At 43.7% G+C, this 27,013-nt stretch overlaps 1 protein-coding gene across 2 annotated transcripts in view; it reads left to right on the top strand.

Moving 5' to 3' along the window:
• The window catches only part of LOC133017691 (tensin-3-like), a 30,459-nt gene that overhangs the window by 2,444 nt on the left and 1,002 nt on the right, over positions 1-27,013 (top strand). The window contains exons 2-26 of one of the 2 annotated variants that reach the window (XM_061083841.1): positions 4,560-4,729; positions 4,893-4,943; positions 5,600-5,722; positions 5,979-6,043; positions 7,063-7,146; positions 8,142-8,254; positions 8,698-8,758; positions 8,946-9,021; positions 9,113-9,242; positions 9,494-9,559; positions 10,302-10,403; positions 15,295-16,461; positions 19,885-20,042; positions 20,141-20,273; positions 20,390-20,473; positions 22,650-22,782; positions 22,919-23,460; positions 23,565-23,651; positions 23,747-23,878; positions 25,292-25,387; positions 25,681-25,758; positions 25,873-25,950; positions 26,176-26,344; positions 26,481-26,549; positions 26,678-26,707. In XM_061083841.1, coding sequence (XP_060939824.1) covers positions 4,580-4,729; positions 4,893-4,943; positions 5,600-5,722; positions 5,979-6,043; positions 7,063-7,146; positions 8,142-8,254; positions 8,698-8,758; positions 8,946-9,021; positions 9,113-9,242; positions 9,494-9,559; positions 10,302-10,403; positions 15,295-16,461; positions 19,885-20,042; positions 20,141-20,273; positions 20,390-20,473; positions 22,650-22,782; positions 22,919-23,460; positions 23,565-23,651; positions 23,747-23,878; positions 25,292-25,387; positions 25,681-25,758; positions 25,873-25,950; positions 26,176-26,344; positions 26,481-26,549; positions 26,678-26,707 — 3,977 coding nt within the window. In that variant the 5' untranslated portion in view covers positions 4,560-4,579. Of the gene's footprint in view, positions 1-4,559; positions 4,730-4,892; positions 4,944-5,599; positions 5,723-5,978; positions 6,044-7,062; positions 7,147-8,141; positions 8,255-8,697; positions 8,759-8,945; positions 9,022-9,112; positions 9,243-9,493; positions 9,560-10,301; positions 10,404-15,294; positions 16,462-19,884; positions 20,058-20,140; positions 20,274-20,389; positions 20,474-22,649; positions 22,783-22,918; positions 23,461-23,564; positions 23,652-23,746; positions 23,879-25,291; positions 25,388-25,680; positions 25,759-25,872; positions 25,951-26,175; positions 26,345-26,480; positions 26,550-26,677; positions 26,708-27,013 lie in introns of both variants that reach the window. The other variant, XM_061083840.1, reaches the window with a different exon arrangement.

Genomic DNA, 27,013 nt, shown 5'->3' with positions numbered 1-27,013 from the left:
CAAACCCAGAAATCAAGGCAAATTGGAAGAAATTGAGCAGGATTTAGTCTAAATACGTAAAGTTAAAAAAGAAACACTTAAGTCCAGCAGTAGCCCCACAGGCAGCCAGACTTCCTGAAGCATTTATGGCTCTTTAGGTGTTACTCAGGTTTGCAGACAAACAGCTTAGAGGATCATTAATCTGTCCAGAGTCTCCCAAAGAGACAGTAGTGTTCTGTATGTATGGCTGCATTTTTCCATAGGGTGCAAAAACAGAGCCAGTTCCTAGAAGGCAGGGTTGGATGGGTTTCAACACCCCACATTGAACTGGAGCCGTGGCTATACAGCAATCTGTACCAGATGAGGTTTGTGTTGAGGTGTTACAAGTGGTTTGGTTCTATTTGGAAAATATATATATTTTTTCATATAAGTCATGAATGTCAGAGCGCCCATTTTTCATTTCACACACATAATTTCAGGTTAATGGACCTATACAAATATTCAAGTTGTCACAAAATGGAGGCTGTTGCCGCAACATGTCAATCATAAACCAAGGGCTGGAGCCAACAGAAGCAATTCAGTTTAATTTCACAGTGTGAGCAGAGGGATGGGATGCTGGGATTACTTTCATATGTGTGGAGGCATAGTGTTAGTGGAGGTTTGATTGATTCCAAAACACTTTTCATCCCATTCAATTTTTTAAAATAGAGATGATTGGATTGGGTAGATTTAAATCTCTTTTGGTCAATCTAGCCTAAAGTCTGGTGGTTTCAGTTTCTCCACAATAGGGATTTAATGGTTTTCTGTCTCATAATACAATAAAATATGATACTTTAAGGCTTTGGGGCAATTTTTTAGCAAAAGCACAAATCACTTAAGGGATAGTAACTTGTAATGGAAATTTCTTATTTTACAGCGACAGAATCTAACAACTCTTTGTTGGGTCATGACCCACCCCACAATTTATTTTGAGTGGAAATGAGTTTTGTAGTTTTTCAGTAATCCTGCTTATAGACAGAAAAACAAACGGCCATGAAAACATGACCTCTTGGTGGAGGTAAAAATAGAAGTCGCTGCTCAAATTGTAAGTATTATTATGGAAGCTTCTTTCTATGTACTTTAATTCTACTTCCAGTGCTCTGGAAAAAATAAAGTAGTAAAAGCGATCTGCATGATGATGACCACACTGAGCTTTTTAATGGAAAAAACATCCAGGGTCATGTAGCAACCAGTCGAATCACATACAAACAAACTTTCACGACAACGGATTTGGTTGCTGTGGCTCAACCCCAGGCCTGGAAGAGACGTATTATTTGTGAAAGAGGAGCATGTCAAGATTTTGCCAACCCTTGTCACCACAGTGGACTCAAGAATAAAAACAGCCATGAGGTCACCCTTCACATGATTAGGCTTAACCCTTAGGGGCTAACTTGATGATGACTAGATTTTGAGTCAGTTCACCGTACAGCTTATGTACTATTACGTGATACTGTCTTCTTTCATCTCATGGTCCACCTGCTCGTACAAAATGGAAGATTCCATAGCGTGTGTGCCAGGTGAAGGGTGTGGCTCCTGAAATAGAATCAGGCTCTGTCCCAGCACTTTAATATGCCTTCCTTCTCTCTCTTCCCAACATTTTGAAAATCATAAATGGAATGTCAGATTAATTTATTCCCAGCATTGTTCTGGTTGATTGAGGGAAAGGCACTTGGAGCTGTTCATGCATGTGTGAACGTGGCTGGCAGCACGCACACAGCCGGGTCAAGCCATTACCTGCAGAGTCTGGAGCTGGGGGAACCAGACACACCCTAATCCCCCAACATCCTGACCTTAGTAATAAACCTGTTGCAGCTTGTTCATAGCAGACCTGGCAACCCGTTTTCTCGAATTTCCCCTCTCCTCTACCAGAGTTGCACCCACTGCCATGGGTGGGCTTGGGATTTGAGTTCCTTGGCACTGCTTATTCTGCCTTTGTGAGCTAATGCTGTGCCTCAAACCAGGAACAAAAGCAGTCAGTGCAAATTAAAGACCAATTATCTTTAGTGCGTGCTGGGGCAAGTTGCTCGTGTGGGCTTGAATGAAGAGTGGGAGAAGTGAGAGGTCTTAGGAGGAAAAGTATGTTGTTTAGTGCAGCGATGCATATTAATTATTCATGTGAAATTAACAAGCCTCATGTTTATATTTAGAAGTTTTATCCTTTATTCTATTATATAATATATTGGCAAGTTTTCTGGATTTGCATGGCTTGTTGTTTTATAGCAGTTAGATATAAACAGTTTGGGAAATCCACTTATTTGCTCAATGCTTTGAGAATAGGCGGACAAAGCGTCTCCACTTCCTCACTGTGATGTCGTTCTGTTAGCTAATCTGGTTTGCTTAGCATAAAGACTGGAAGTGGATGGAAATGGCTAGCCTTAGGTAAAAAAATTCATCAAACAGCACAACAGCATCTCCAAATGAGAGAGAAGTAAATACAATACATGGTCTAAAAGGGAGAAACTTGCTACATCTTGGCGTTAGCAAGTAAGTCATTGCACACCAGGTTAGCCTTTTCCCCCCGATTCCATTCTTTATGCTATGCTAACCAAGCTACAGGCAAACTCTTAGCTAAGGTTCACCCTTACTTCACAGATGAAATAATGTTGGCAGTCTTTACATTTTTCATTCATCTTTTCAAGGTGTTTCCCAAAATGTTGAAATATTTTGTTTAACCATATTAGTTTAGTGATCTCAATCAAGTAGAGGTTAAGTGTTGGTTCGATACTCTCCCATCTCTACATAGCACAGAACCTCGACGCTTCCAAAACATTGCTCAGCTTTCTCCCCATACCCCTGCCCTGGAGATACACTGAGCCTAAGTACTGGCTGACCTGTTCATTAATTTCCCATTAGTCAACGGTTCTTCCTCAGAGTCCCGGGGGAAATAGACTAACCCCGCCATTAGTTCCAACAATCCCCAAAGACCTCTTACCCCCACACTCTCACCACCTCCACCAACACACACACCCTCACAAAACACCGGGCCCTGTTTCCCAAGTGATGACCTCTTCATACACATGGCCTCTTTCATTCCACTCTGAGGGGCTTTAGACTGTGGCTACAGTGTCCGCGGTATATGGCTCCCTCTCTGGCCCCCTCAGAAGTGATAGGCTGTAGCCTGCAGTCATGACCGACTTAATTGATGGACACATTCTTGATAGTTTAATCATTTGGTGCCATTGAAAGAACGGTGTCAGTCATTGACCTAGACACTAAATCTGGATTTGTGAATGAATATGAGTTGGTTTTACATCAATATTCTGAAACAAGATTTTGTCGGGGATAGAACTAGAGCTGAAACTATGAGTTTGTTAATCGATGAGACAATTGACAGAACATAAAAACTTTTGAAAAAATTGTTTTTTTAATTTAACCCCTTTTTACTTTTAATGGTTCTGGTCTCTTAATTATTACATTCTGAGGCCTCTTCCTTTCGAACTTTTTTTCGAACACTACCAACAATTTGAAGATATCTCTTCGGGCCCTGGAACACGCATGTGGCCATTTTTCACAATTTTCACAGCCTACATGTTTTTGTTGTCTGAGTGACTTTAATCCCCAATTACTTTTATTTACAAATAAAAGTGATTAGAGTATTTTATTTTTCACAATATTAAAAAAAAAAAAGTTTTTAATCAGAAAATAGCTACAAATGGCAGAACATCCCAGATCCCAGAAGGTGACAACTTCAGATTGCTTGTTTTGTCCAACCAACAGTCAAAACTTGTAATATATTATCTTTATAATATAAATGCATTCATATCAAAACATTTAGAATAAGATGCTGTGGGATATTCAACATATTGTCTTATATTTTTAATGTTTATAATATAAATGCATTCACATAAAAAAGGACAGAAACAGTGAACCCTTTCATTAATAAATCCAGAAACACTATATGCTGGTAGTTATCCGTTGACTTATTGATTGATCGGCGAGTGTTGTCAGCACAAGTGTTGGCACTGGCACTGAATATACAGAGATGACTAGTGATGTGTGTGTGTGTCTGTGGGGAGGGGGTGGTCTCTCTCCAGGAAGTTCATGTCCATGAGGTCACCGGGACACGCCATCACTCAGGGATTTACAGCAACTGGTTTCAACCGGAATTCTTTGAAAGTTTTTTTAAAACTCTGTCATTATAGCTTGGACTGACTGACTGACTGTGGTGACTGAGATTGCTTGTGGCCAATATTTGGATACCACAGTGCTGAAATCTCTCCTTGCTGCACTGATAAGCAACAATCATCGCTAATGTTTAAAAAAGAGGCCTTGGTATATTGTTAAGATTCAACCAGCACTGTATATGTGACACAGACTGTTGACCGTTGCTGTGCAAACAAGACACTCTGTATTATACAATCTGGAATTGAGGTCATTCTCTAAGGATATCTGCAGGAAACTTGGACACAATGACTAAAGCTGAGGACTTTGACCATCAAATATTGACTTTAGTAAGGTCACCTGCCTGAAAGCAGGAATGGTGTGTGAGGTAACTGAAGAAACTTATCAAGCTGCGCGTCTGCTTCGATCTCTTTTAACAGGAAGTTCCCAAGACTCAGAGATGGAGGAGGGATACGAACTGGACCTCACGTATATCACAGAGCGCATCATCGCCGTGTCCTTCCCCCGGGGTTGCACGGAGGAGGTCTACTCGCACAACCTGAAGGATGTCACGCGGATGCTCAAGTCCAAGCATGCAGATAATTACCTGGTCAGTGCTCACTCCTGCGCTGCCTGCTGTCTCATCCTGAAATGTCAAAGTGCAAACAGTATTGATGTGTGGGCAGATGGGCTCTGAGGGAGCATTGACGTAAAAGTATTGATCTCCTAGTGCAACATTTTAAATCACAGGCCTTGTTGTATGTTTCCTTTAGATTATCAACCTCTCTGAGAGAAGACATGATCTCTCAAGAATGAACCCGAAGGTAAGTTTGATATATGATATATAGCTATTCTTATTAGAGTGTATACAAATTACTAGATATTTGTTATATATTTTGTTGACTTGTGCATGATCCAAAATCTTTTCTACAATGTTCAAACATGAGAAATCCCCAATTTTATTCAAGGTAACATGACGTTTCATTTTGGTCGCCTTTTTATTGCGCCACTACGTCTTTACTTCCGGGGCAGACGTCATATGTCGAAGACAGAAGCACTGCTAGCCAGTTAGCCAGTTAGCCAGTTAGCCAGTTAACCAGTCAGCTGTTTCTGCCCTTCATTGTTTGCTCCTGATCAGTCGTAATGGATTATGATGATTCATTGTCGTTTAAAGCATCACGTGAAAAAAAAACCAACTTGAATACATGACTTCATCCTTTAACATGATTATCAGTAAAATAGTAACATATAGTATGTTTAAGTTACCAACATTTTGAAAGTCTTTTCAGGACTAGTATCTGGAAAAGAACCAAACACAATGCGTTTCTGTGACGTAGTGGATCTTACTCATACCCTGTGATCAACTGTGTCTAAGTAGACACAGTAAGCACCATAATATTGATTGGTAATAGACTGGGACAGAGGATGAGGCCTCTGGCTGTGTGGTCAGATATGATATCAGCATATGATGTGTTCGCAGACCCTGGACACAGGCTGGCCCGACCTGCATGCTCCACCTCTGGATAAGATCTGCACCATCTGTAAGGCCATGGAGGGCTGGCTCAATGCGGATCCTCTACATGTGGCGGTTATACACTGCAGGGTGAGGATCCACAGGCTGAGTCATTATTTGGCCGTTACATACGTTCTTCTAATTCATCTTTTTTTCTTTAAAGGTGACTTGGGAACTTGGTGTCGAATGTTAATGTGCTCTGTAACATTAAAGTACAGATTCTGTCTCAAAATAATACTGGTGTGCCTGTTTCTCTTTTCTAAAACAAAGAGAAAACTTTTGTTACTGATTTAGACTTATAAGGAATGTGTAGTGACTCATGTCCTGTCCTCTCTTGTTTCTTTAGGGCGGCAAAGGTCGAATCGGTGTTGTCATTTCATCATTTGTGCACTTCACCGACGTGTCTGCCAGGTAACCACAACTTTGTCTCTGTTGTTATGTTCCTAAATGTTACCTATGTTTGAACTTCAGTTTGGATTTATAATAGTGTTCGTGCACCCACTCGTCGTTGGCAGCAAACGATAACAACAGTCCACTAAGACTCTTGTCATCGCTTAAACCGCGGCTGATTCGGTTACCCCGGTGAATTGAGTGTCAAGGTGAATCAGAAAGTGAGTCAATAAAAAGTCACAGGAAAACCCACACACTTTAAGCCATGAATCACGCGGTATTGAATTGCATGAATCAACTTGGGAACATGGAAGTTACGGTAATAGCTTCTGGCCACAGTTTTGGTTTCACGAAATCCATTCATCGTGGTGAAAAAGCCTTTTGGATTTTTAACCATTGTCAGTCAAACAAATCCTTAGAAGCTTGTTGCTGCAGAGTCAAGAAATGTGGCAAACGTTTGGAGAGGCGGTGGTGTTGTGCCACTATGTAGATCCTCTCTGCACACAGCCGACATTGTGGCATGAGCACACATAAGCCTTCGTTTTAGCCAATCTCTGCCTCCCTTCGGTGTTTGTGTCCCGCTGAGGGAGACCGGGGCCTGTAAGGTGAAAGTGAAAGACAGGGGGCAAAAAAAGAGAGGAGTAGAGGAAGAGATAGGAAAACAATGAGGCGGTTTTACAATAGAATAGATTCGGGGGGGAGCAGATGCAGAGGGACGACAGGAGAGAAACAGAGCGGTGGTGAAAAGGCTGTTGGTTTTAGGTCTGTCTGAATAGCCGAGCTGTGCACACACTCTGGCCTCTCTCTGTCCTCCTCTCCCCCTCCGTGTTTACTTAAATCTGGCATTCTCTTCCTCTCTGCTGGAATCCCCTGTCTCTCCGGTTACTTTCACTCTTGTCCATTATACATGTGTACGCATGTGTGTGTTGTCCCAAGTGGGGTCCGGATTAACACTATTCAATTACGGAGCAGCAGAGTATAATCTCTCTCGGGTCGTAATTGCCCAAAGTGCTTAATGTGTCTCTCTGTCTCCTTCAAAGTGCTGATCAGGCATTGGACCGCTTCGCCATGAGGAAATACTACGATGATAAGGTCTCAGCGCTGATGACACCTTCCCAGAAGCGGTAAGACCCAAAACACAAGCACGCCCTTCTGCACAGCAACATGCGTCTTACTAACCGTGTTTTGTTCCTGGCGCTTTGTTTACCCACGTCTCCGTCCAAACCCATTCATGTCCCTGACGCACCTGGTTCAATATGACACTTCGGGTGTCCCGGTGCTGTTTGTCTCCCTTTTCCCCCGAAAAGCCTCGTCATTGTTTATCATTGTAATGAGAATGGGATCCCACGGTAACCTGGTGTAACCCTAACCCTCTGTACTGTATCACTGTGAGTCATCCACGCTGAGACTGTACCTCAACTGCTTTGTTTTGTTCTGGTTTCTCCACGTTCTCATGTTAACCTGAACTAAACCTTCGTCAATGAAAACAGGGACAGATTGTATTTCCAATCCGTCTCCCGATATGATGAGTTTAATGCCAAAACCAAAATGATCCTGTACTTTGACGAGTAACAAAAGTTCAAACGTTGGCTGCTGGGTGTAACTTTTAAATATTCAGCATAAAGGAAGGAGAGAAAGTAAATAAGCTTATTTTCCTGAATCTTTAACTATTGCTAAGTCTGAGAAAGGAACCCAGATAGTATCGTAGTGATGTCACCAAGGCTTTCTCAGCTTAGGCTGCATCCAGTGGAAACAGAAAGCAGATTGTCTTCTCTGAAGTTGGTTGCATATTTACAGAAAACACTAGGAACAAAGAAACAACTATAATATAGAAGCAAATAACAAGGGATGACGTAAATGTGCATCTTACTGAATCCGGAACTGCGCTTAGATGTTTGACACAAAATTGGCCGCTCTGCGCAAACTGTGGCCCCCTTATGGCCCCTGATTTAGAAAAATCCTACATCCACCACTGCTGCATAATACACAGGAGTGGTGGAATTTGAAGCTCATGGATGTTTGCCACGTAGGGAGAATCTAATGGCCTCCAAGACATCCTGGCCTCTGTTGAACTGGTTATGACTGTTTTCTCATATCCACCTCTATGCTTCCATTTCAGGTATGTTTGGATCCTCAACAGTCTCCTGAGTGGATCCATGAAGATCAATGCCTCCCCCTTGTTCCTGCACTGCGTCATCCTTCACGGGATACCGAACTTCGACGCCACCGGAGGTTCGACTCATATTGTTTACCACTACACACAGCTGCAGCGCCCAATGAAAATACAGCCGCTGCTCCCACAACAGTATAAAAGAATCGACTCAACCACATCAGACTTGGAGCAGTAAACAAGACGGAGACTTATCTGTGCTTTATATCTCTTTTTTTCCCCCAATACGCACATGTTGAGACAGAGAGAAGCGCGTATATAAACATAACTCCTCCAGAGAAGAACCTCATTATGGGTTCTCAGTTAACCCCATGGGAATTCACACCCATGTTTGCAAGTAAATTGCTGTTTTCGCTAATTTCACTGAACCAACAAGGGTGTTCGTCACATCGTGGAGCTGAAATCTCGCTCTCACAACAACAGCTTATCACACCGTGGCTGTGCGTAGACCAAACTAAACTCAAGGGCACACTATCAATGCATTTGTACCTTTTGTTTTTTTCAGTTTGTCGTCCCTACATCCGGGTTTACCAGGGGATGCAAGCGGTGTATTCATCTGGAATCTAGTAAGTGGCGTACACATGTGCTAAAGCCATTCCAACATTATTGTTTACTTCAAAGAGTGTCGGCCTGCTACAAAGCTATTTTCACGTTTAACTTTGCTTAACAGTGATTTTGAATCCTCCCTGCTTTCTGTAAACGTCTGTGCTTCCAAACTCACTCTGAGGGACTCCGCTGTTGTTTTTTTTTCAGTCACATCGGTCCAGGCCACAGAGACCGGATATGCATCACCCTGGCGCCCGCCCAGCTTCTAAAAGGGGACATCATGGTAGGGGGAAAGAAAACAAGATGTCGTTTCAATGATGCTGACATCTGTCCTCACTGAAGAAATCACAATGTGTTCATATTTTCTCTTGCAGATTAAATGCTATCACAAAAGTGACCAATCCTCAGAGCGTGAAGCCATTTTCCGGCTACAGTTCCACACCGGAGCAGTGCAGGGCTACAACCTGATGTTTGAGAAAGAGGACATGGAGACCGCCAGCAAAGGTAGACACAAAGAAAAACAAACAAACAACAAAGACGGGTCTCAGCGTGCTGCCACTAGTTTTTGGCAACTCCTCTGCTGCAGGCAGCATCTGCAAGGCTCAATCTGGACTCAATTTAGAGTTGGCAGTTTCAGGCCAATAATCTTGTTTTCCTGAACATGTTACGTGCACTGGGAGAAAACTCTTCTCACAGACAACACAACTTCATGTTTCCCTTTTTCTGAATGGCATTCCTGTGTGTTCATATTCCAGATCCCAGATTTCCAGATTACGGTAAAGTGGAACTGGTGTTCTCCGAGGGACCAGAGAGAATCCCAGGTAGATTCCTCACTCTTCACCTTCTTAAAAACATTGTTACATGGAGACCTGTTTTGGAAAAGCAGAGCTTTCTCCATTTTACGCCCTTGTGCCGTCCTGTGCACTGTTCCTCCCCCTATGCCCCCTGGTGAGAGGGGATGTGGAATGCTACAGAGGGGAAATGTAGTGTGAAGTGTGTGCTGACAGAGGTAAAGAAGCACAGCATGTGCTGCCCCAGAGCTCCACAGGAATGAGACTACGTTGTATGCATCTGTGTGTGTGTGTATTTACAAGTACATCTTTAAAACACCTTTCCTGAAAAGAAAAAAATATATAATTTCTTAAGTGACTGTAACATACTGAAAGATTTATATTTCCAATCACGGTTGTCTTCCAAAAATATGATTTAGGTTTTATTAGAACCAACTAAACAAATATATATATATATTTGTTAATTCTTTACGAAGAATTAACAAATTCTTTTCTCTTCTTATATAACACATTGCAAGAAAGTGAATGTAAATGTATTTTGTCTGAATACCTTACTATTCATTTTAAGGTTTTTAAACTGTCAAATATCATTGACAATTTGACACATCATTCCACTGAAGGTCAATAATCTCACATTTTTCCCAGGCCCTAAATATCTATGCATAAATATCCTGTTCCTCCTTTGAGCCTCAAAAGATGTTACGGTAATGAAAACATTACAGAGGAAACCAGCCAGATACCGTATCTACAATAATGTTGTTTCTGGGTCCAGGTGCCGACAGGTGGCAAAACGGGTCGGATGTTATTGTGGACTACAACACGGCGGATCCTCTCGTCCGCTGGGACTCCTACCAGAACCTCTGTGACGGCGAAGGTACTGTTTCCACTTTTAGCTGCCTTTGGTTATATTTTGTTATAACTTTGTCAAAGTCCTCTAAATGTAGTATATGCTCTCTAAGCACAAATATTAGAGATTGCACTGGGTGTGTCATTCAGGTGTTAAACTGCCCTCCTCTCTCTTGTTGTTACTTTTTGTCTATTCAGTGTGCTCACTTATACAAACACACACACAAAACTTTTCTCTTTTTCTTTCCGGGAATTAACACAGCGTGCCCTGTGTTATTGGGGGAGTGCAGTGTGATTGCATTAACATGCGCCCACAGTCGCCAGCAGCTTGGTTTATGTTGCAGCCGTCGGTAGCTTGACTGGAGTTATTGCTCAGGGGTGTGACGTAAAAGTTTTGTTTCCACAGAGTCTGCCTGCGTTTTTTATTACAGCGAAAAAGAAGCAGAAAAGAAATGGAAGCTAAGAAAATCTTCAGTTTGGAATATGTTCGGCATGACGAGCAGTGTTATTCCTGTGTGAAGGGCAGGGAGGAGTGTTGTTGTTCTATGTGGGGAATGCTGTTTTCAGAGGAAGAGCAGCTAGTTCTCAAGAGATTTCTATTTTGTTGTTTCATCAAATGAATAGGCATGCTTTAAAACCATCCCACACACACAGTCCCACTAGCGCCCGTACACACACACACACACACACACACACGCTCCGAGCCACCCTGTCGGGGCGTCCCGTCCTAGCTGCGGTTGTTGCTCTCCACTCAACCACAGAATTCACAACAACCTCCCAGAATAGAGCGAAGTGGTAGCGGCATTAAAACACAGATCCACCCTTTCCCAGTCTTCATTGAGTGCTTTTATAAGCAGCTTGATTAAAATGAAGCTGCCTTTTTTTGTTAATTTTCGTCTAAAATATCCCAGCATCCATACAGAATTTAAATCACACCTCTGGAAATCCACTTAAAGAGCGACCACTCAAATTTAAGAATTCATTAAAGACACCCAACAAAGATTGCAATATCTTTTCTGGCCTTTATTCCGAAACATTCATGTGGGATATTTACAGTCTTGTTTTCTCATGTAAACGCTACATCTGAGAGGAAAGACTGGGAGCTTTGTTGGAATTCTACATCTACTTACCACCAGTCCTCCGGCAGTCCCTGTTAGCCTGTGAGAGGCTGTCACTCAGCGGCCGGCGCGGAGGAGGAGGAGGAAGTCTGAGAAACCATTGCCACTGTAGTGCTAAGTTTGTGAAAAGAAAACCTCATTTACTTGAATGGCTTTTTCTCCAATCATTGGCAAGAGTGTGTGTTTTTCTCCACATGTGAATTAAGAGCTGAATTTTTAGAAGATTGTTTTTCCAGACCGGTTGTTTACTTGGAGTTTACTGTTGAAGCAGGTCATTGTCTTTGAGCAGCTCGACCCGCAGCGGGTTGCCGGAGTGGATTGTTGAACTCTATGTATGATTATTGTTATGGCTCACGTATAAGGTAAAATTACATGCTGGCAAGATCACGTCTGAGAGAATAATGTGTGGCCCCTCGAGACTCATACTTTGACTGACTCTGTAAAGGGTTGGTTCTCCCATATTAAAAATACTACTTCTCACTCACTAGTGTCGTAATGTGAAAGTAGTTGAGTTGTTGTGGTTTTGGTAACAGAGTTTTTTTTCAGTGTTTGAGATTTCTGCTTCCACAAGGTGACTGAATATTTGTTATTTGGGCTCAAAACATTCAAATATTATTAAAATAATTCAACAGCAACGTTTCTTTCCGGAGGAGGTCGTTCCTCTTTAGTGTGAATAATCCACAGATTTTGCTCTAATATTTATTTTCAAATTTGATGTATACACCCATTAAGACGTATCATATCCCTTTCGAGATAATCCCAAACACAAACAGAGCAGAGCAAGGGACAATATTATGGAACATAACGGTAACAAAACAAAAAAAAAAGAGACAAAGTAAGGACAAAATGGCAAAAGTTTAAAAATATCCATCTATCAATAAATAAGGAGTGAATGAAATACAAGAAGTCATGAAAATAATGGAACAATCATATCATTACTGAAAATACATTATTTTAAAATGAGAAAACAAAAATAAACCAATAGAATTGATGTCTTATGTCTTAGGAGACACCTGAGTGTAAAGGTTCAACATAGTTATGAACTTTATGGAGCAACTGAACTTAATCTTATGAAAATGATATTGTTCATATATTATATTTATATCTTTCCAATATAAAGAATTGGGAAAATGTTACTTGACATTTGTTCTAAGTGTGCTTGTGTTGCCTATATCAAACCCAGTTGTTTTGCAGGATAAAATCAATTTATACATTTCCAAAAAAAGGAACTAACTGAAATAACAAAGTCTGTGGATTGTCTATAGTAACCAGGATGTTGTTGTAGAAGAATGCTTTCTGTTTTTGTGGTCTTCCCATGTTTTGAGCAAGTGGATCCACTTATGTTGAACAATTCTCAGTGGAGAATTCTTAAAAACCTGAGCAAAAAAACCAACAACACTGTCTGTCTGTATGGACAGTTTGTCCTCTACAGATAGCGTGCAGGATTTTACGAGACGCGGTACAGTGCATTTCCCATAGGCTGTCGTTTACACATCGGATCCACATGTAGAAGCCTGGGGCGGAAGAAAAATGACGACGATGATGTTCGTCATTATGCTTTTCGATTCATGGTTTTGGTTTTCAGGACGAGCGGGATGGTAGTGACTGAGGAGGAATGAAAAGGGTTGGGTAATTACATGGCCATTCATAACCAGACCTGCGATTCTAGAGCTGCAGCGAGGGGGGGGAACAGCTCTGGTCTCTCTGCACTGTAATTGGTGGATTATTCAGGGACTCACCAATACCACAATGACCGACATTGTGAATCGGAGATAGAAATGGATTGAATGGTTTTCTCAAGTTCAGAGCATACTTGGTTAACCATCTGTGGCTTTTTTGTTCAAGTCGGTGTAATCCCGCTATAGGTGAAAAACCAGTTTCCAAAACAATTGTTGAAGCGCATAATTGAGTTTAAGGCCCATCTGTCTCACGGCGACGTCTCACACGAGGACGGCTGTTGTGCAATTTCATGATGCACAAGAGGGAAAGAAAAAGGACTTGGCTGCAGCCTTTTCGTGCAAATTGCCCAGAGTTCCAAGTAGAAGGCAACGATCGTGTTAATTAAAAAGTGTCTTTTTACAGAGTGAAAAAGTCTGGCTGCAGGAATGTTGTTTTCATTCTCTGATCCTCTCCGGGCCACCCCCCCTCCCTTCAGCGGGGTAGTCCCCTAATGCAGGGCAAGAGGTCGGGTTACTTCTTCCCCCTGACCCGCCCCCGCCACGAAACCCCGCCCCACTTGTTTACATTCCTCTGCCCTTATTTGGAGATCTCAAGGTACCCCCCCTCTGCGCGGAGTGCAAACACTCTCACCTTCTCAGCAGAGAAAGAAAGCAGGGCCAACTTATTCCAACTCCTCTCGATTTGACCCTGACCACTATCTGCTGGTGAGAAGCCATGTCTGCTCTGCTCGGGTTGTGCCTGCGTGGCCTTCTCTCCTTTCCAACTTTTGCTTTACCGGAGACAGGCCTTGTCTTGTGGGCAGTGGCAGCCAAGGTAAGAGGTTTTTTTTTGTTGTTTTTTGTAATTTTTTCTCGAGGCAGATGGGTGGCCATGGAGGGGAGGGAAGTGAGAAGAAAGAGAGGCAGGATGACAGGGAGCGACAGAGAAAGAGAAAGATGGCCGGTGTTTGGGGAAAACAAGGGAAACATCTGTCTTGAAACATCTGTCTGGAAAGCTGCTTGCACCTTTCCCTTGAGGGAATGTTACGAGAGGGATTTGTTGGAAAACTCCCGGTGGAGCTGACCTGTGTGTGTGTGTGTGTGTGTGTGTGTGTGTGGCAGCTCAAGGCCCAAATGCATGGTTCCACGTGTGAACCGGGGGGGGCGGGGGGGACATACATACATGCATGCATGCAGGAGCTTTCTTGAGAAAAGGAGGAGGGGGAGTCTTTATCATGCGCGTCTGGTATTCAGGTCCTCCAGTCACGGTCAGTACTTAAGGCGGCAGATTGAGGGAGAAGCATTGGAGTCATGCTCTGGCTCTCTGGTTGAGGCAGAGAGAGAGAGAGAGAGAGAGAGAGAGAGAGAGAGAGAGAGAGAGAGAGAGAGAGAGAGAGAGAGTGACTGTGCACTTTTCCGACCAACATTTTTCTAGAGTCTTGCTTAACCTTATGTTTTATTTTTTTTGACAGTTGTGATGGATTCGCAAAATGGCTGACCTCTGTGTTTTTTCTATTTTTTAAGATTAAGGAGGTTGTTTGGACATATGCCGGGGGGGGTCAGGGGGCAAGCGAGAGGGAGTAGGGTGGATTCATCACAGCAGGGTGAGGAATGCAGGGGTCAGACTCTGAAGATCCTCAGCCATCTGACTCTTGTAGTGGCATACAGTGGACTTAACCTCTCTTATATAACCCGAGCATGCTGTTCCTGCAGCATGGGAGAGAGACGTGTGGTTATTGCAAAATGACTGGAATGTATTTGCTTGAAATGAGATTGTGTAAGAATATCAAAAGGGCAGATTCCAATAATTTGTCTCTATTTAGTAACAGGATACATGTTTTTTCTTTGTCATTGTATCAATGTCCTAGTTTTTCATGTAGTCTGCTGCTTTGTGTTGTCTGGAATGTTGTTGTCAGGTGAGGTGCGATTGTAAGTGTTGAGCTTTGTCATTAACAGAGTCTGAATGAAGGCGTTCGTGGGACGACATGACTGTGCTTGTTAACAGAGTCTTGCTTTGTCTGTGGTTTTGTGCAGTTTGTGTTTGTCTGTGTGAGTCTCTGTTGTGCTGTGTGTCCCTGTGTGTGTACGTGTGCCCATTCTGACAGCTGACTCTATCAAGCGCCGCATCTCTTCTATTTTGCAGCACCCCGCTCTCAAGGCCTAACCCAGGACAAGACGGCCAACAAGAGGAGCCCCGGCGCAGGAGAGGCGACGCTGAACCGAGGCGCCCGCACAACCTCCAGCACCTCCAGCCCTGACCACAGCGACCACGCCCTCTCCGTCAGCAGCGACTCTGGCCTGTCCAGCACTTCCCTGTGGGCGGACAGACCCACGCCTGCCAACACAGCCACCATCAAGGCTAACCAGCAGGGCCCCAGCCAGCAGGAGAAGGTCCAGCTGAAGCGCCTCCTTAGCGGCTTCGGTCTTGAGGACCTCTCGCTGGAGGAAATGGATGATCAAGGCCCTAGGGTGGGCATCCAGACGATAGTGCCAGCACAGGTGCACATCAACGGGGACGCCCGACCCCGAGAGAGGGAGACGGACATCCTGGATGACGAGGTGATCACAGGTCATGATCTGCACAGTGTGGACAGCCTGGGGACCTTGTCGTCCTCCTGCCACAAGAGCAGCCAGAACTCCCTGCTGTCGGATGGCTTCGGAAGTCCTGGAGGAGAAGAGCAGCAGAGCCATACCCAGCATCAGCTTCCCGCACCCCCACCCATGGAGGAATATGAACGAGTCTTCGCTGAGGCTGGAAGGGGCTGTCTGAGCTCCAGAAGCAACTCGGTAGCCTCCTCGAATCCCAGTAGTGCTGCCATGCCCAAGCAGCACGTCTACAGACAGGGAAGCTACTCCACACAGTCCTGGGTTCGCCAGCAGCAGATGGTTGCTGCACAACAGTTCATCTACATGCCCGACGAAGGAAACGATGCAGAGAGATACCCGGGAAACAAGCAGGGTGTCAGTTCAGCTAAAGGTGGCCTACCCGCTGAACCACAGGGCCCCACCAGGGACACTACAGTGGACACTTTGAGAAACACAGCACCCATCAAGGAACAGACAACCGTGAACAATAACAACAACAACAAACAGGATGACGAGTTCAAATCGTTAACGATGGACATTGACAACTCCATCGATCAGCTCAACCAGCTCATCATGGACCTGGATCCCACGTTTGTGCCGACATCCAGCCGCAGCAATTCCATTAAGAGGAATGGCAGCACGCACGTCAACGGCTCGGTTGGCAAAAGCTCAAATGGCGTCAACGATAGTAACGCAGCAACCCCGACAAACACGCAGCAGACAGGTAAGATAGTCAGACTGTCCGGGTGTGGTGGTGGTGGTGGTGGTGGTGGTGGTGGTGGTGATGTGGGTATGGAAGTGTGGTGGTAGAAAGAAGTTTGTGACAGTTCTTTGCGAGATAATGTTTTACGACAACCTTTTTGAACACGCACCCAACATTTTGAAACTGTTCCTCTCGAACAGCATCAGCTTTTCCTCTTCTGCACAACAGAGTTCACAAATCAAAGCGCACCTTCTCTTCCTCTCCCACCGGGCGTGTTTTAGTGGCAGAAATAGCAGGGTTGTTGTCAGGTTTTCAGATGTTTTCAGTGTGTTTCTGAGGAAGGGAGCGCTGTCCTGACTTGTCGGCCCAGCTATCTGACTGCTTGATCAGTGTGCTACATGAAGAGAGGGAGAGCAGCTGTCATCGACCTCTCTGAACATGGCCGTCTCTCAGTGGAGGTTTATAGAGATTGGGTTCGGGGGAATAGACATATTTACTAAATCAAAGTCCTTCGACACATTGTTGTGTGTAGAAGCTTTAAGCTTTTACCTTGATGTTAGTCATCGTCCATTTGTCTTCAGTGATAAATCATTAAAATGTTTGTGTTGTTGGGCTAGTAGTGTTAACAGAGCTTATGCAACGTAATGACCACCAAGTTATTTCCACTTCATTCATGTTGAAACTGATCCCAGGAACAGATTCAAGGATGCAGTCTGTGATCTTTGCAAAATCATTTCTTTCATCAGCTGTAGTCTATCACCAGACTGTAAACACTAAAAAGAAAATTGCTGCCTTAAGTGAGTGCAACATTTTTTAATTTTCTTTCATCATGTTATGCTGATGACCATCTTTTATCAGTGGTGAAAAGATAAGAACATTTACTGTCAGATTTGTCTTTCTTTTTAAGGTTAGGGTGTTCAGTAGTGTTGATAATATTATGTTTGACTTTGGTTAAATCCAGTGAGGCAGAGAAAAGGCAGAGAGCTGCCTGAGTGTTGGCGGTGCGTGAATCACACTCCAGCATGTACATGTGGTTGCAGGGGGCCACAAGATGGGGAGGCCTGAGGAATTTCCGAAACAGGAACAAGTGAGCCCGGAGGCAAGGTTTTTTTTCATTGGTTTCCAACAGCATACCTGTCTGTGCATATCAAGCAGTGGAGGAATGTAACTAAGTTCATTGATGTACTGTACTTAGCTACACAACAACTCAGAGGAAAATATCATACTTTTCTTTTCTCCACGACATCTATGTGATAGCTTTAGTTACTAGTAACTTCATAGATTACAATGCCTTTTTATTTATGTCCAGTGAAAACCATGTATCTCCATGATTTTTTTTCTAGTAAAGTGAATCATTGCTCTGTGGGTTTAGAAAAATCTCCCACTTTAAAATAAAATAAAATGTTGAGCTGGAAAATATGTTGTTAAAGCTGTGGCTCACCAAAATTCAACTTTTTAGAGATACATGGCTCTTACATGACAGCTTCACTACAAACATAAGATTATATGATGTACTGCTGTACATTCAACTTCCCAAAAGTATATAAAGTAATTAATTGTATATTCTACAGTACTACATGCTCATAAATATAGCAGTAACATTAAATCAAAAACATCATATATAATAGGAAAACCAAGTCAGGGACCATTTTTGTGCAGAATATGTACTTTTCATACTTGAATAATTATATTAATACTTACTTACCTACTTTTATAATGGAGGGTTTTTACTTGGAATGGAGTATTTTTGTATTGTAGTGTGTTTATAAGTACTTTTACTAAGGTAAAGTTAAAACTTCTTCCATCAAATATATAGAAGAAGAACACCAAGAAACAAGAGCGGAAGTCTACAACTTTGTTATTTCACAAATAACCTGCAGATAGTAATACATTTTTACTTTTAATGTAGGTTTTTGAAGGTTTGCACTAAAGTTACAGGAGTCGGGTCTCGAAGTGATTCTGCAGAACTGTGTCTTTAATAGACAGATGTTGGTGCAAAGTAAAGGCTGATTTAAATAGTTTTATTGCTAATACAGAACTATGTGCCAGGTCATGTTAACACTTTGAACTGCATTAAGGAGTAGAAGAAGATGAGGGAGGTGGAGGATGGTTGAAGTATTTATGCTGCATAAAGGGGAGTGTGTGCAAGAACTGATGAGAAGTGACACAAACCCAGTGAGGTGGGGGATGATCTCCACCGGAGGCCAAGGAATAAGCTGCAGGAGCAGTTTGGGCCAATGTCCAAGGTTTTTACGTCGTCATGACTAGGCAAAAAAACAACAACAACAAAACTGTTTTAAGTATATCTGCAGTGGTTTCATTGGGTATCAGAATTATGACATTTATGATGTTTTACTTATGTTGTTTTGTTAAAAAATTTAACAGTCTCAACTCCTATTGAGCATTGTTGTACAATATGCACAAAATCATTTATCAAAATGTATATTAAGTATACAGTATATATAGAAATATGTCACGTTTTCTTCTGAAGGTAGTGGAAAGTGATCATTTATATTTTCAAGGACTTTAAGAAACAGTTTGCAAGCAAAACTATGTTTTTATATTTTACAACGTCTCACTGATTTGCAGCATGGGAAACATCGGCTTAATTGCGAATCAGTCAAGTTGACAACTACCTTGCTAAATGTCTGTTGCCTCACAGTACTGTATAAGTGATGTTGCCCAACCCTTCTCCTGGCGTCATCTCAGGTTACAGAAATAATGGCATTGAAAGTGAGTCCTTTACATCCCTGTGTTGACCGTCATACACACCTCTACAGACAAAATGAAACACAATCAGGATCAATTATACACGCAAACTCCGGCAGACACATGAAAAGCATGAATGAAGCATCACATCGCACCATCTGTGTCACTATGTTCCCCCCCAGACTAACAAGTGAGTAATAATGGCACTTCTGCCCCATTAGCATTCTTCAAGACTGGGGGGCCGGAGCTCACTGGGAGGGCTCAAATTAACACCCTGGTGCTGAGTGGCAGCAGTCTTTAGAGTCGTCACAACATTGAACCCCCCCACACTCACACAAATACTTCCACCCTCCGGACCCCCTGAATTCCCCAGCTGTCCTCTCAAAGCCTGACCGTAGGCAGCGCCCCGGGGTTAACGGTGTGGTCATTTCACTTTATGGACTTGCTAAATAAAAATGTCATCAGCCCCCTATACCTTACAGAGGGAAGTCATGAAAACAGCCAACCCGGCTCACTCAGTTCTCTACATTGAAGTGTGATCATAAGAGCAGTTGTGAATGAACAAAATTCTGCTGAATCATTTAATAATTCATCATCGAGTGTTGTTATCATTCGCTGAATAATCCTCTTAAAAAAGTAATTTGCCATGCACTGTACTTGTTTGAAACCAGTGGTGCCTGAAAGCCTGTTAACGTGTAATGACCTGCTTGCTGCTGTCTACCTGTGTGTCTCCAGCTGTCCAGTCCAGCGGAGGGGGGGTGGCGGCCACACGGAGTCTGAGTCGCCAAGGAAGTGAAGTCGCGGATCAGCCCAGCTTCTTTAGCTCAGGGTGGCGCGGGGGGGAGGAGTACAGGGGCCAGCGGACGTATTCCCCCTGTGTGCCACAGTCCCAGGTAACAACTGCACAGGTGTGGTGCTTGAATGTGTCTACTTTTTGGTCCTTTTTCTAAATGGATGATTATTTTATGCATGCGTGTGTTGCTTGTTCCAGCATCGCATGTTGTTTAGGAATGACAGCGCCGACTACAGGGCTCAGGGCCCAGACATGGACGGCAGGGTCGAGGCCGGGAGTGACATGACTCCACCCACTCCTGGCTTCCCCATCTCTCCACCCACACCGTATGGTGAGTAATGAACACTTCCTGTTTTTTACTGGTTGGAGTGATTGATTTTTGCATGCTTTTCTAATCAGCGTAGCTTCGATTTAATGTCGCTGTCCTTGTTTCCTTTGTGTTCCCAGTGAAAAATATGTCAGAATTGATTGACCACATGCAAACGCCATCTCCTAGCGTGCAGTCATATGGCGGCTACAGAACAGACCATGGTAGGTTCAACTCTGCACTCTGAAGTGAACTCTTCATTCCTGAGAAAACGACGCATCACATGAAGCTGTTGTGAAAGATCTTTCATCTGAGGGAAGAAAGCGTTCTTTCTTTGTGAACTCGCCAGCAGCGATTAAAACTTAGACACAGAACAGTGGTACAGAAAAACACTTCTCCATATCATAACAACAGGATATAAGACAAATACAGAAAGGTAATTCTTTTGCATATAAGTACAAACACAGTTCTTTTAAACTTAATGTAAGCCTATGGATTTGAAGCCACTTATTTTAGTGGGAGGAAGGGTCGTACACAAACCTTTGATTGCCACAGTGGAATTTATACGTCATATTTTCCTCTCACCTGAATGTGCCGGACATTTTTCTGTTGTTATGAATGTGCCTGGCTCGGAAAATCCCCTTCTGTGTTGTTCATACATGAAAGGCAAACTCAGGAAAAGGTCAGGACCCAATTTTCATGTCTGAAAACGTCCTTAATGACAGGAAGTTAAACAATTGATGCAAAGTGCCGTGAAAAAACAAAAACACATTAAATTGTTTTCTTTGTGCAAACATTTACATTTCCCCCTTCCATATATTAACCTGTGTTTCTTTCCACTAAACCAATTCAACACAGTGAGAGGCAGTGAGTAGGAGGTAATTACATGAGTCTTCCTCCATGTCTCCTCTGCCTCTGCCTGTTTTGGGCCCCACTACCTCGAGAGCTATCGGAGGTCTCCCCCTTTGCGCTGCCTAATAATGGTGAGATTGTTGTTGGTGGAATTTTAGCGGTCTTGAGGCAGGGCCGAAAAAACAAGACGTCTCACAAATGTGAAAGCGGGGAGATTCCTAACCGCTCTCTGCCCTCGTTGTTTGGTTTCTGGAGAATTTCTCCGTGGTCACGGCCTGAGGAGAAAACATTTCTTTTGGACTTTCTTCTTTCAGTGTTGTTCTTCGGAATTTAAAACCGTGTATTTCTCCGTGTGTGAGCTGTTGTCTTCTTTGTGGTGCTTATCTGAGGTGGAGTACACCCTGGCTGTGAGATCGTTCTGAGAAAATTGTGCCGTTATGGCAAAACAAAAGCCTTTCATGCCGATTTTTTTATTGTTTACTTAATCGTAATAATAGACGTGCTTCAAAGAAAAGAGCAATACTGGTGTAAAGCCTGTCTGCTGACTTTAATGTCACGTCCCAGATGGTTTGCATTAAGTTCACTGTGTTTTATTTGGCATTTTCTTTTGCTCCGTGTTGTCACAGGAGCAAAAGTTTGCACATGTCAGGATCGACCCGTGCATAGACTGATGATCTCTCCTCGAACCTCGAACCCTAACGTTCATTTTCACCTTACTTTTGACCTCTGACTGCCTGGTTTCCATGGAGATCTACAGTATGTCTAAAAGTTGCAGGGCCCGGGAGCAGATCCGTGCCCCTGCAGTGCCTCTTATTAGCTTAGACATCAAGAACCGCCACATTCAGCACTGCCACATCTCCATGGTTACGATGGGTCAGGAGACTTGACACAAAACAACATTTGTGTGCGTGTGTGTCCACAGAGAGGAAACAGGGACAAGAAGAAGCCTTTGCACCGGAGGCCTTAGCTGGAACACGAGCTTTCAGTTTCGAGGCCATCGGTGGCTCCAGACTCTTTACACTGATTAAGATAAAGCTTTTAGATAATTATAGTGGAGGGCTTTTAATTTTCTCAATGCAGTCGAGTTTGATTTGCTGACTCCATGGCTTGTGGCAGCGGTAATTGGTGACTGGTTTAATGCAGATTGATGGCCAGGGTTCAGGGCCATGTGGACAGTTTTCCTTTCAACTGAACTCCAGTATTGATTGCTTGTTACTTGAGAGAACAGAGAGATTTGTCCTGAGGGACCTTTCCCATTTCATGTGGAGGTGGATGTGTTTTTTGGAGGTAATGTTTTCACCCCTGATTTTCAAGTCACTGGTTGGATGGAAACAATACGAGTCGGGGAAGAAACCATAAAATGTTTCTTCAGATCTAGGATTTAATTTCTTCTCTTTAACGCTGCGAGATGTGTTTTGTTTTTTGACACTTGACACCAATTTTCCAGGCAGTAATTCTTGGATCATGCTGATCTTGTTCAGGCAGGTTAAGGTGACAGAGTTAGTTACGAGTGCTTGAATTGTGATTTGTGTTCTTGCTTTTGTGCAGAGCCCCGGGAATATTCGGAGATGATCGGCCATGTTGGGGTTGAAAATCTGCCCGACTCCTCCATCAACTGCCACAGGACGCCAAGTGCTACAAACCCGGCCTCAATTGTCGGGACACGTCAACGGACAGAGAGGTACAAATCTCACCTTGACGGAAACTTAAAGCAGCATTAACTATTCTACCATGGGAGGACAGAAATGAACAGTTATAATATGTGCTTGTCTGTGAGTTACTGCTGAAGTTAGTAACCATGTTTTTCTTTACTACAGCTCATCCATGAGCCAGTCCTGGCCAGAGCATCCGTTGCTGACTCGCCACTCCTCCCTGAGCAGCTACGCCTCCACCAGGCAACCGCCACAGCACTCCATGTCTGTGGACTATGGCCACCACTCTCCTCCCCTGCACCACCCGCATATCCACCCCGCCCCCAACGCCCACAGCTCCCCTCGAAGCAGTCAGCGAAGCTGCATGGCTCGCTACGCTCTCAGTCACAGTTCAGGTCAAAGCTTCGACGAGCCAGACGGCTACGGCACGGACTGCCCCGGCTCCTCTCTGCTGGGAAACGGAGGCATGGACAGGAATCTTTTGACCTCCATGGACGGGCAGGGTCAGTTGCAGACGCCCCAGGTGCAGCCCCCACTTCTGCCTGAGAAGAAGAGGGCATCTGAGGGGGAGCACTCGCTTGGAACAGCCTCTCCAGCCCCCAGCGGGTTCTCTAGTCCCCACAGTGGGAGCTCTGTGAGCATCCCCTTCCCCAGTGTCTTACCTGACTTGTCATCTTTGACACCAGGCACTGCCTCACCTCTGCCAGGTAAACTACAGAAACGAATGGCTACATTGGTGATGCTGACGAACACATACAAATGGATACTAGCTCCGCCTGTTTGCTGATTATTGTGTGTCGTTGTTTTTTAGATGTGCTGGTCAGCAAGCAGCTTACTGTGAAGTTTGTGCAGGACACATCAAAATTCTGGTATAAGCCAGATATCTCAAGGGATCAAGGTACCATCCACTTTTTAGACTGAATAATAAACGAGTAAGAAACTTCAGCGTAGAACCGTAGAGCAGCCTCATGATTCCGTTTTGTTTTTCTTCAGCCATCTCGGTCTTGAAGGACAACGAGCCCGGCTGCTTCATCGTCCGGGACAGCCATTCCTTCAGAGGCGCCTACGGGCTGGCGATGAAAGTGGCTACGCCGCCACCCTCTGTTCTCCAGCAGACCAAGAAAGGTACATCACATGAAAATGTATTATTCTTTCTCTGACATTATTCAGAAGGCGCTGGCAGAAAAACTCTGGAGAATGTCCACAGCAACTGACTCGGATATTCGCCTTCTCCCATAGAACCTGAAGATATCGTGCATATCTGAAAGCAGCTTTACAGAAAACAGCTTTTTTATCAAAGTTAAAGTGTTATCAAACTTATCATCTCATTCCCAAAAGAATAGAATTTAGACTAAATTGCGCTGGGGATAGAATAAAAATCCTTTCCCAAATATTTTCTTTTATTTATCGTCATGAAGAGTCCACGGATCGCTCCGCCAGTGTTCATGGGAATCACACATCACACAATCACAACACAAAGGCATCTACAGTTACAGTGCACTGTACTCACTGTTTGGGTGGAACATGAGAGTCCCCCTCCTCTGTGTGTGTGTAAGAGTTCATCACTCGTGTTTCTCTCCTGGGCATCACGGCGATGAAGCCAAACAGACCCAGATTGCCAGTCTTAGACGTGCAGCTAGTGTTTCACCGCTTCACAAAGGATGTGCTGAGTCCGTAAGCCTGTTCTGATCCCGGGGCCTTCTCCTGGGAAGCTCCCTGCCCCACATAGCTAGATGCCGTATCCAGGGGCCGGCTTCAAAACAAGCTGCTTGGATGTGTTTGTTTCAGGTTTTTATTTTTTCTTCCAGAGGAATCCGTCCAAACATTCCCTGGCTATGTCTCAAGATCAAAACAAAGGGTGACTGAGTGAAAATAGAGATTCACATATCTGTTTTTCTGATTCTAAGAGGATCAGAGGACATTCAATCTCAGCCAACGTACAACCGAAAAAAGTCGGATTATGCTAAAGGTGCACATTTTGACAAAAACAACACGCGAGGGCACAAAGGATGCCCCCATGCCCTTCAGTTCACTCTACCAGCCCACCACAGCGTTCAACCCCTTTCATTTCATCCCCCCTACTCACACCTGTCCTTTTGTCTGCTCTCACCCCTCCGCAGTCCGACGGCACCTGTGGTGACATCATGACACGGTCCTTCTCCCCACTTTCAGCTTAGGGCATTGTGGCTCCTTGAAAGTGTGAAACCCAACCCACCTTAAGGAGCGGGCCTTTCTCGAGCCTTTGTGTCCAGACATTCCTTACATTGAGTCTCCTCCTGGCCCCTCAGAGGCACCTCGGTTGAATCATAATCCCATTAATCTCCGTAGAGATTGAATGTAGTGATTTCATTTTTTATGTAACTCTCGGAGGCTGGGAAATTACACGTTGTGCCGAGATAAACGCTCGGAGCTATTATTTAGGTCAGCGTAAATCTAGGGTGTCAGAGAGACGAGACAGGTTTTGCGAGAACAGACGTCGTACGATCGTGAGGGATTCATCGTCTCTCATATCTCTGTTTGTGCTCTGTTTTCTTACAGGGGGGGATCTATCCAATGAGTTAGTACGCCACTTCCTGATTGAGTGTACGCAGAAAGGAGTTCGGTTGAAGGGCTGCCCCAATGAGCCGTATTTTGGTGAGTCTGGTGAAATGCCTCCTGGCACAGTTGCGTCACGACAGTGACACCTCCTGGCTGTTTGGCTACACTGCAGCAAAGATGAAGCCTTTGTGAACAACACTGCCCTCTACTGTGGCAGTTCGGTCAAGTCATGTGGATGATTTGTCAAAATCCACAAGATTACCAAAATACAGCTGTTGTGGTTATTTTATTTTAGGTAATAGTAGGAGATATAATAAACAATTAATTGATGTGGAAATAAGGTTTTAAAACTGATCGAAATTTTGATTCTATCTGTTTTTCTTTTACAGGAAGTTTAACAGCGTTGGTGTGCCAACATTCGATCACTCCCCTGGCCCTGCCCTGTAAACTCATTATACCCGACAGAGGTAAACATTCACACTCACTCATAGTCTGGCCAGTGAGTCATTTTATTTGTTGTTGTGTGTTTGTTGTGGTTTTTCACTATATAATCTCTCCGATGATGTCGATGTTTTTCGTAGATCCTCTCGAAGATGTTGCGGAGAACAGCTCACAGACGGTCACCAACTCAGCCGCTGAGCTGCTAAAACAGGGAGCAGGTAATCAGGCGTTTGACTTCAGTCGCTGGTAATAGACACGGTGACAAACCATTTGACGGTGACACAATCCTTGTAGACACCTTTGAGATTGACTGAATCCACACATATTTATCTTGTCCTGTCATTAGGGACTAAAGGACACTGTCACTGTGTCCACTAGCTCAGCTGTTATTTGCACTTAGCGCTTGTGATCTGAGCGTGACTTGAATGCGTGTGCTCCCGCAGCCTGTAACGTGTGGTACCTGGGCTCAGTGGAGATGGAGTCCCTGACGGGCATCCAGGCGGTGCAGAAGGCCACCAGTATGACCCTGAGCTCCAACCCTCCACCGACCTCCACCGTGGTCCACTTCAAAGTTTCTTCCCAGGGAATCACCCTCACTGACAACCAGAGAAAGTAAGTTCCAAACTCACTCAAGCTGCTTTCAAACAGCTCCAGAGATTATAGAGGAAGTGCTTGTGTGAACTTCCGGACTTTACCTGCACATCATGTCTGAAAACTAAAAACATTTTTGTGTCTTTTTCTTTTTCAGGCTTTTCTTCAGGAGACACTACAACGTCAGTACAGTCATATTTTGTGCATTGGACCCTCAAGATAGAAAGTGAGTATTTTAATTCGGTGTGGCAGATGTGCCATAACAAAATGTTTCCTAGAAACTTACATTGGCAATCAAATCAACCAACGACAATATAATATATTCATCAAATGTATCCCCTTTTCACTAAACAGGTGGAAAAAAGATGGCTGCACCTCAGCAAAGTAAGTCAATTATTACTTCTACTATTTTTTTTCAAGAAGGAATTAAGACCCCTTCACTTTTCATTCTATTGATTTAACATTAAATTAATACAATAACATTTTGTCCATCAACCTACACTCAATAATCTATAGTGATAAAGTGAAAAGTGGTGTGGAACTCCAGCAAATGTCCGACCGTTGGTAATTTTATGGTAAATGGTTATTTTATCAATTTGATCTACAATAGAATCAGTTTGTGTGAAAATGTAATCTGTCAGTTTGTTAGTTTTTTTATAAAGACATCTGGGCCGGTCCTGGGTTACGTGA

Source organism: Limanda limanda, chromosome 13 (genome assembly GCF_963576545.1).
Source record: "Limanda limanda chromosome 13, fLimLim1.1, whole genome shotgun sequence".
Lineage (NCBI taxonomy): Eukaryota > Metazoa > Chordata > Actinopteri > Pleuronectiformes > Pleuronectidae > Limanda > Limanda limanda.
This window is presented reverse-complemented; position numbering and strand designations above follow the sequence as displayed.